The sequence below is a fragment of the Carlito syrichta genome, unplaced genomic scaffold (genome assembly GCF_000164805.1).
Source record: "Carlito syrichta isolate Samal-C Ts95f unplaced genomic scaffold, Tarsius_syrichta-2.0.1 Scaffold103311, whole genome shotgun sequence".
NCBI classification, from domain to species: Eukaryota; Metazoa; Chordata; class Mammalia; order Primates; family Tarsiidae; genus Carlito; species Carlito syrichta.
Window position 1 is genome coordinate 37426 of NW_007047407.1, and position 9864 is coordinate 47289.

The following is a 9864-nucleotide window of genomic DNA, read 5'->3' on the forward strand; positions in this document are numbered from 1 at the left end:
AGGAGCGGTGAGGAGAAGGGGAAGGGTGGTGGGGAGGAGCTCTGGGCTGCAGTGCACAGCCTGGAGGGTGGCACCGGAGGCTGTCCTCACTCCCTCAGCCCCCCACTCCCTTGACCTCCTCACTCCATCAGCCTCCTGCTCCTAGCCTTGGGGCTACCTCTGTCGAGGCACTATTATGACTCAGAAAGAGATGAGTCTGTCAGGCTAGAAGGGGCCTCCCCAGAGACCCTGTGGCCTCTTTTGGTCAGGCCTCCTCCACCGAGGTGGGTGTGTCCTTTGGCTAAGGTGTGGGGTTGTCTGTCACCAGGAGATGCAGTAGTCATGAACACTTGAGCACGAGTGAGGACAGGCTGATGGGAGCTGGTGGAGCATGGCAGGACCCCACTAGGTTGGGTTCAAGGCTTGTCTCCCTCATACTCACCCATCCCCTCCCGGCCCTAGGGAAGGGGCCCCGAGATCCCCACGCACAGAAACAGCACAGAAAAGTCCAAGCATGCCATGGATGGCTGTTGCCATGGGGGGTGAAGGGGACCCCCTTCAAGAGTGATCCCTGCCACAAGTACCCCGGGGCCAGAGTAGGTTCCTGAACACAGGGCCTCAAGCCCCCACCCCTCTGCCACCTGCACTCATTCCTTCCACCAGCCCTCGAGGCCCTCAAGCTCCAACCTGTCTCCAAGTCCCCTACTGCTCTGAGCCCCTCATGTCCGGGGAGCCCCTCACTCCTGCAGGCTCTGTCTCCCACTGGCCTCCACCTCCAGTCAGCCTTCCTGGACTGTTCTGGCCTAAGCAAGTGTGCCTAATCCTGACCTCCAAGGGTGAGTCCGGAGGCTGGTGAGAAATGGATCCCAGGGCTTCCAGAGACTCGCCTTTCACAGGCCTTCAAGGAGCCACCAGAAGGAGCCAGAGCCACCAACCAGGCATTGCGTGAGGGCCCCAGCCCCAGTGGGGAGTGCCTGACATGGCGGGTGCTGGGAATCTGCATTTTTTAAGCTCCCTCACTGGTCTGGACTCCAGGGCTGTTCCTTCCTACCCATCTCCCCAGTCAACTCTGCAGTTGGGGTGCAGACGCCCTGGGGACAGGGTCCTGCCAGGGTGCCTTCTGGCTCCTCTGTGGCCTTCATGGGCTGGGCACAAGCTAGGGCCACAGGACCAGTAGCCGGGCCACTGTGGGCCTCCACGGGGCCACTGTGGATCTTGATGGGGCTACAGGCCTCCTGAGCTGACTGGGGACCATGGAAGTCGGAGCTGAACGACCATGGGACCCTGTCTCCCCTTACTGAGCAGCCTTGGTGCCCAGTTCACAGATCAGGACACTGAGTCTCAGGGATTGGCTGGGACTCACCTTCACAGTATCTCGACCATCACCAGGCCCTGCCCTGAGGGCCCCCAGAGCCACCATGGGCCTTTGTCCTCTTTGAAGACCAGGGTGGGTGGACAGGACATGAGCAGAGGGGTCCCCGCCCCCCAACTTTGGGAGTCGTGACCAAACCTCAGGCCCAGTGCAGTGCTGGCTACTATGCCTGAATGAATGAATGAATGAATGAATGAGTGAGCTGACGAACAGGTGGGCACATGCAGCCCCTCAACACAAAAGTTCAAGTCCAGGGGCCTGCGGTCTCCTTTATTGACAGTTACGGGGATTTTGTTCTCATCGATACAGGCGGTGGGGTGGGGCAGGCAGGGCTGTCACAGGGACCCGTTCCGTGTGCGGCCACTGTGCTTCCAGCACATGGGGCTCCCACAGTCACGTGATGACTTGGCTGAAAGCTAACGACATTGAGTGGGGTGTCAGGGATGTTTGGGGTGTGGATACGTGTCCCTACAGATGCCAGGTGCAGGGAGTAGGAACATGAGGACCTCAACAGTGACACAGACTTTGGGTCACAGCTGGAGACCCCACCCCAGCAGACCTCATGTCCATGGAGGGCCTGGGAGGTTGGGCATCTGCTCTGTGTGCCCATGGGGTCCCCTCTCTTCTGTCTGTTCTGGGCTGGGTCCTCCAGGATGGTCACATGCAGCTGAGATGGTGGAATGACATGACTGTTTCGTAGATAGGGAAACTGAGGCTCCAAGGCTCTGTAGTCGGAGTCCAGTCCTCAGGTTGGAGTCCAGTCCTTGTCCAGAGCCCAGTGCATGTCCAGCCTCAGAGGCCATAGCATCTGCTCAACCCTGAGCCCACTCTGAGTAGGAGTGGGATCTGTGTTGACCTCTGGAGCCTCCAGGCTGGGTGGAGTCCCCTGCCCAGGGCAGAATCCTGCGTGAGAGCTCGGAGGGAGGGAGGATGGGCCCCTCTGGGCTGGGTGTTTCTCCCTGGGGTCCATGGCCCTTGGGTCCTTGAGGGCTGCCAGTGTCCACCAGGCCAGCAGGAGGTGTAAATGAGCCTTTCAGCAAATGAGCCCATCTTCCTCCCTACTCTTGGGGAACTGAGGGCCATGTGGCTTGGACAGGGATTCATGGGGCTCAGGGAATGCACTGGTCACAGAGTGCCAGATCAGAGTGACCGCAGACACTGCAGCATTCAACTCATATTCAGAAATGGGGAAAATGAACCCGAGACAGAAAAGCGTTCTGCCCTGGCCCTGGCCTCAGTGTCCCATGCAGGGCCTATCCTCGACGGCTGCTCAGGACAGTGGGACCTCTGTCCAGAAGAGGCCGGGCTTTGCTGCTGGTCCTTATCGGGTGGCAAAGCTGGCTCATCCTCAACCTGTCCTCTCCTGGATCGGCACCTCCCCACCTAAGGTACCACCTATTACCTGTCCCCTCCTGTCTTGGCACCTTCTCACTTGGGATCCTCCGTCACCTGTCCCCATCAGACTCAGCACCTCCTCACCCAGGATTCCCCTGTCACCTGTCCCCTCCTGTCTCGGCACCTCCTCACCTGGGACCTCCTATCACCTGTACCTTCCTGGCTTGTCACATCCTTACCTGGGATTCCCCTTGTCACCTGCCCCCTCTTGACTCAGCACCTCTTCACCTGGGATCCCCTCTGTCACCTGTCCCCTTCTGGCTCAGCACCTCCTTACCTGGGATCCCCCCTGTAACCTGCCCCTTCCTGTCTCGACACTTCCCCACCTAGGATCTCCCCATCACCTGTCCCCTCCTGTCTTAGCACTTCCTCACCTCGGATTCCCCTGTCATCTGTCCCCTTCTGGCTCAGCACCTCCTTATCCGGGATCCCCTTGTTACCTGTCCCCCCTGGCTCGGCACCATGTCACCTGGGATCCTCCCCATCACTGCCCCCTCCGTCTCAGCACCTCCTCACCCGGGATCCCCCCCATTACCTGCCCCCTCCTGGCTCGGCACCTCCTCACCTGGGATCCCCCTTGTCACTGTCCCCTCTTGTCTTGGTACCTCCTCACCTGGGATCCCCGTGTCACCTATCCCCTTCTGGCTCAGCACCTCCCCACCAAGGATTCCCCCATCACCTGTCCTCTCCTGGCTCAGCACCTCCTCACCCAGGATCCCACCTATCATCTGATCCTTCCTGGCTTAGCACCTCCTTGCCTAGGAGCCCCTGGTTCATTTGGAAGCTTCCTCCTCAGACCCAGGAAGCACCTACTTTTCTGGCACCTGGAGCCAGGGCTGGGCCTGCTGATGACAAATGGGTCTTTGCTCAGTCCTGGTTGCTGGCCAGCCAGTTGCCTGGTGGGTGCCTCCCTCTTCATCTGTGGCCTGTTCTCTGGCACCTGGCATCTTCCTGGGAGACTGGGCTCCACCACCCCTAGCTGATGTCCCCCTTCTTGGAGTGCTCCCCAAAGCCAGCTTAGAGCCTGGCAGTCACAGAGGAGTATCCGGGCACTCACCTCTGTCCTGGCCATGACCAGGTTGGCAGGAACAAGGCAGGGCCTGGGGGGCTGCAATGGAGGACTGTGAGCTAAGCTCCAGTCCCCTTGCACACAGTGTCCTGGCAGAGTACCAGCATGGCCTGGGGAGGACCATAGGAGTAGGGGGGGCTGGGCTCTAGGCAATCCCAAGCTGACCTTTTCATCCTTGTGGGTATGTGGAGCTGGTCCTCTGTGGGCTGTGGCTGTCTGGGATAGGGTGGTGAGGACGGGCCCCCTAGCCCCAGTTGAGATCATGGAGCTTCCTTAGTACAGCCTTGAGGGAGGTGGAGTACTGGCCAGCAGGGAAGGGTCTGGATGTGAGGCCCAGAGTTCTGGTGCTGCTGTACCTGGACTTGACTTGACTGAATGGACAGAGGTGGTGGAGGTTGGATGGAGCCTCTGGACGAGGCCCTGCTCTCTTTCATCTGGTGGGCTGGGACAGCTGCAGCCCCGCTCATGGGTCTCTGAGATGCTGTCACCATCCTGCCTGCCCAGCTGCCCAGAGTCCTGTTGCAGGGCTCTGAGATGTCATCACCATCAGGATGGCCTAGCAGGCCGGGGCCCTGTTGTGGGACTCCAGTCCCAGTCTCGCCAGCCCAGCTGCCTGGGACCCTGTTGTGGGGATCTGAGATGTGGTCAGGGTCATGATGGCCCAGGAGCTCTGGGCCCTGTCAGGGGGCTCTGAGTTGCCGTCGCCATCACGCCCGCCCAGATGCTCCAGCCCAGCCCAGTTCCTTTCATCTCTCCCTCTGAACACCCATTAGTCTGGGAACAAAGAAGCCACCTCTCCCTGAGCTCTAATCTCTCCTGTTGAGGGCCTTTCAGGTCTGGGAGAGGAGTAATCTCTCATTTTGCTTTCAAAGAAGAGATGATGGGGAGTGAGGGGTGGGATGGGGAAGGGAGTGGGGAGGTAGGGGGGAGGGGAAGGGAAGGCAGGAGAGAAGCTGAGAAGAAACAGGGCTGAGGCCTTCCTCAGGCCCCAGCCTGGGCCAGCCGGACCCTGTCATCGACTCCGGGTGGGACTGCTCTGAGTTTTGGGGCAAGACCATGGGGTGGCCTGGGGCCTAGTACAGCGTCTCGCGGGTGGCGTTGCTGAAGGTGTGGCTGCTGGACACACTATTGGCCTTCCTGGAGAGCACCGGCCGCCGCCTCTGGCGCCGCCACATGGGGCACAGGCAGGCCAGGGTGCCCAGGAAGACCTGGCGGAAGTTGGCAGACACAAGGTTGTACAGGATGGGGTTGATGGTGGAGCTGACATAGAAGAGGGCGTTGGTCATCATGTAGAAGTAGTGGTAGAAATCGTAGAGAAACCTGGTGGGGAGAGGTACTCAGGCTGTGGCCACGGAGTCAGAGGCCATGGTCAGGACAGTCACTGCTGGGTGTGGCAGCCTGGCGCAGTGGGAGAACCTTTTCTTGTGGGGATACTTCATACTAAACCCCCGTCTGGCTTCTGAGCAGCTGTAATTCTGGCCATGCTGCTGCCAGGCATCGGCCGTCTCTAGGCAGGGCGCGATCTCCCTGCTTTGGCCCCTCCCTGCCTCTCCCTGCAGGCACCTGGCCTGGCTCTCAGAGTCCCATCCATCTGAGGGTGCAGGTCCTGGCTGGTCCCAGACCTAACTCATGGACAGGACAGGGACCCTGCGAAGCTTCCTGACAGCTGTGTATCTTGCTCTCTGTTTGCTTGCCTCCACCTATGGGAGTCTCACTCCATCACTAGGCCTCTTAGTTCACCCTGGGCTGCCCTGAACCTCAGAAGACTTTGTGGGAGCTGCGTTGGGCTCTCTGTGACTCCTGTCACCACCTGGGTGCCTCCCCAGTGGCTACTTGTTACTCTGAAGAACCTTTCACCCTTGGGTCTGGCTGCCCTGCTATGCAGAAGAGCTTGATGAGGGCCTGAGGCTCTGAATGCCCAGCTGGCAAGCTGGTGCCAGGGAACTGGGAAGTGGGGGACACTACTGTTTCTGGTAAAAGGGGTTTCAGAAACAGTGCCTGTGCTGTTTGTGCAAATAGAAGGGCACAGATGGACACCTGCTTTCTCTTCAGGATCCTGGGATTTTGGTGTGGGGCAGGCAGTGGGTGCCCTGTGCCCAGTTCTTACATCCTGAGAGACTGGGTACCTCTGGAAGCCACATCTGGTCTCCCCGACTTCCCCCACGAGTCTTTCTCCTTGGCTGACTTTGCTGTATGTCCACTTGCTGTAATAAACCACCACCCTGGGTGTGACACCAGGCCCAGTCCTGTGAGTCCACCCTGGGTGACTCTGGTCCCAATGGTGGCCACGGGAGGGTATGTTCCTTAGCCCTGATGCCCCTCCTTTGAATCTCTTCAATCTTTGGGAAACTTTCTGACCTGGCTTGGGACTGACTCTCCGTCTCTGCCCCAGCCTGTCCTGCTAAGCGCCTGCCCTGAGCCTCCCGCCACAGTTCTGCTTGGTCCCAGCACACACCTGTCAGAAGCCTTGTGGACGGGGACTAGCCACACCTCTACCTTGGGTTGGTCCTCAGGGCAGCACCCACTACACCCCCCCATTTTCAGGGGCACCCCCCTGGGGCCCGGCCTCCTGGCACTCACGGGGTCCACTGCTCGTCCGAGATGTAGCAGAACATGAGGCGCCGCACATGGTAGGGCAGCCAACAGACCACAAAGGCGATGACCACGGCACCTACGACGCAGAGATGGGCGCAGAGATGAGGAGACACAGGTGTAGAGACAGAGGGGCCTGGGTGCAGAGACAGAGAGACACAAGTGTAGAGACAGAGGGACATGAGTGCAGAGACAGAGGGACATGGCCATAGAGACAGGGAGACATGGATGCAGAGACAGAGAGACACAGGTGTAGAGACAGAGGGACATAGGTGCCGAGACAGAGGGACATGGGTGCTGAGACAGAGGGACATGGGCACAGAGACAGAGGGACATGGGCACAGAGACAGGGAGACATGATGCAGAGACAGAGGGACACAAGGGTAGAGACAGAAAGACATGGGTTCAGAGACAGAGAGACACAGGTGTAGAGACAGACATGGATGCAGAGATAGGGAAAGAGACATGGGCTCAGAATCAGGGGGAGACAGGCACAGAGACAGAGAGATGCTGGCTCGGGGAGGTGCAGGGAGACGTCCTGTGCTCATGGACTGGAAGACTTTACATCACAAGAGATCAAGATCCAAAGTGACCTACAGATTCAGTGCCATCCCTTTTGAAGTTTAATGCTTTTTTGAAAATAGAAAAGTCTGTCCTAAAATTCAGGTGGAATCTCCAGGGATCTTGAATGGCCAAAACAATGTTGGAAAAAAAGAATAAAGTTGGAGACCTCAAATGTTCTGATCTCCAGACTTTCCACAAAGTTACGGTGTGGTCCTGGCACAATGACAGAGACTAGGGACTGGAACAGAGAGCCTGGAATAAACCCTCACATATGACCAAGTGACCATCAACAGGTGCGGAGGCCATCAGTGGGTAAGGACAGCCTCTTGAACTAAAGGTGTCAGGAAAACTGGACACCCACTTGCAAAGGAGGAGGGTGGACACTTACCCAACGCTATTCACAAAATGAGCCCAAAGGGATCACAGATCAAAATGTAAGAGCTGAAATTATACAACTCCTAGAAAAAGACAGAAAATGAAAACTCCACAGCATTGCATCTGGCAATGAGCTCTTGGACATCATAGCAGAAGCACAGGTCATAAAAGAAAAAATAGGTAAACCATTACATAAAAGCTAGAAACTTTTGTGTATCAAAAATGCAGTCGATGGAGTGGAGGGCCACTTGTGGGCAGCAGGAAGATTCCACACATCCCACCACAGATAAGGGTGACATCAAGAAGATCTGGAGACTCTTAGAGCTTAACAACATGAACACAAATTATCCAGTCAAGATGGGCAAAGGATGTAAACAGACATCTCTCCACAGAAGACAGAAAAGTGCAACAGGCACTGGAAAGATGCCATTGTCACTCTGTGTTTGGGAAGCGCAATCAGAACCACAGGGAGAGGCAGCCTCACACCGCTGAGATGGCTGCCATCAAAACACAACACAACAAAAATCAGAAGTGCTGGTGAGGATATGGCAGAACCGGAATGCTGTGCACTGGTGGAAATAAAAAACTGCAGCTGCTGAGGAAAACAAGATGGAACTTTAAAAAAAATACAATTACCAGATGATCCTGTAATTACACTTCCAGGTATTGACCCAGAAGAACTGAGCACAGGGTCTGTAAGAAACAACAGCACTTTCTGTTCACAGCGGCAGATTCACAACAGCCAAGAGGAAGCAGTGATGCTAGTGTCCACTGGCAGGTGAGCAGAAAAGCCGTGTGCAGTCCATTCACACGATGGGACATTAGTTAGCCTTGAGGAGGAAGGAGATTCTGGCACATGCCTCATCATGGAGGAACCCTGAGAATGTTATGCTGAGTGGCATCAGCCAGTCACAGGGCAGGTACTGTATCCACTCACAGGAGGTCTCTGGAGTCCTCAGGTTCAGAGGCAGAAAGTACCATGGGGGTTCCTGGGGCTGGTCGGGGGCTGGGGAGTGAGTGTTTAGTGAACCCTGAGGCTCAATTTGGGAAGATGAGAAAGTTCTGGAGATGGACAGTGGGGACAGTTGCACAACAATATGAATGTAGTTAGAACCACAGGAGCTGTGTGCTTAAAAATGGGTCAGAAGCTATATCTTATATTATGTGTATGCTTCCACAGTTGGGAAAAAGCCAAGCAACGGAGCACTTGGGAAACTCCCTCCAAGCAGAGGCCCAGTGCCCAGCGGTGTGGGGTCAGGAAAGAGACCACAGTGGTCTGTGCAGTGGACAGGCAGAGGGGCCCCAGGCTCTGGGCTCAGCCTTGCCACCGAAGCACCTTGCCCAGCTGGATGGGGCCCTTTAGCTTGCCAGCCTCAATTTCCTCATCTGTAAAATGCAGGGCAGGACCCTCGAGATCTTCTGTTTTGAGCTTGGCCTGGTCTGGGAAGGAGCCTGGGGTGAGGATCCACTGAGAAAGAATGCCCCAAGGCCTTCTGGGAGCAGAGTTGGGGCCCCTGGAGCCCAGGAGGGCACCCCAAGGTGGCTCTCTTCCTGTCAGCCTGGGGGCTGATTGGGATTGGTTCCTGATGGGGTCAGGTCCAGTTGGATGGGGGGCAGATTTCACAGCAGCACCATGGGACCCACAGTCACACGGAGATGTAGGTGAACGGGTCTGTGACCTCCGGACCACACCTCTGCTAAAAACTTGCTCACTGTTGAACTGAGATGCAATCTTCTCCCACGTCCCATAGTTCACTTGCAGCCCTGAGGTCAAGGCTCCCAGCCCTTGGGAGGGACTCCCAGGCTAGGCATTGGGTAGGGAACTGAGCCAGCCTTGTGTATCCCAAGCTCCCGGGAGGCGCTTCCCATTCAGGGCCTGGGGAGCATGACAGCCTGGGCCATAACACAGGGCCACTGAGTGGGCAGGGGCGCCTGCAGGGTGGGTGTTGGGGTGGCATCTGGCCCTGTGGAGAGGACCTCAGGGAAATACCGAGGGAAGTGTTGGTTTTGGTGTCTCTGAGGTCAGGGTCCCCCTTGTGGCTCTGTCTCTCTGTCCTCCCATGATGGTCTTGGGTGGCCCTGGGAGTTTCTACAGAGGTGCACACAGGATGGTGGTGGCGACTCAATCTCTCTTCCTTCCCCCAGGCCCATCCCACCCCCACTGTGGCTGTGGTGGGGGAAGGGCAGGTGTGGGGAGGGCTGGTGGGGACACTGAGGCTGTGGCTGCTGAGGGGGGCAGTAACCTTGATGAGATGACCTCTGAGGGCACCGGGTAGCCTGCAGGGAGAGCCGACACTAGGAAATATGGTCAAAATGGCCAGAGGAATTTCTTGTGAGCAAAAGCAGTGAATGTAGGGACCTCCTTTACAGTAGTAGAGATCACTGAAGCCTGGCCTAAAGACCCCTGCGAGGTTTCACGCGTGGTTGTGGATGGTGGCATTGGCGAGGAGAGAACAGTTATCTTGGGTTGACCTGTGCAGGGGCTGGGGCAGAAGTGGGGGTGGGGGCAGGGGTGGAG

At 57.2% G+C, this 9864-nt stretch overlaps 1 protein-coding gene across 1 annotated transcript in view; it reads right to left on the reverse strand.

The window, feature by feature from the left end:
- Positions 1 to 4878: 4878 nt before the first annotated feature.
- The window catches only part of NTSR1 (neurotensin receptor 1), a 40067-nt gene continuing 35081 nt past the window's right edge, over positions 4879 to 9864 (reverse strand). The window contains exons 3-4 of the mRNA XM_008065070.2: positions 6396 to 6486; positions 4879 to 5135 (exon numbers count right to left, since the gene is read on the reverse strand). Of these exons, the coding sequence (XP_008063261.1) occupies positions 4889 to 5135; positions 6396 to 6486 (338 nt within the window). The 3' untranslated portion in view covers positions 4879 to 4888. The remainder of the gene's footprint in view (positions 5136 to 6395; positions 6487 to 9864) is intronic.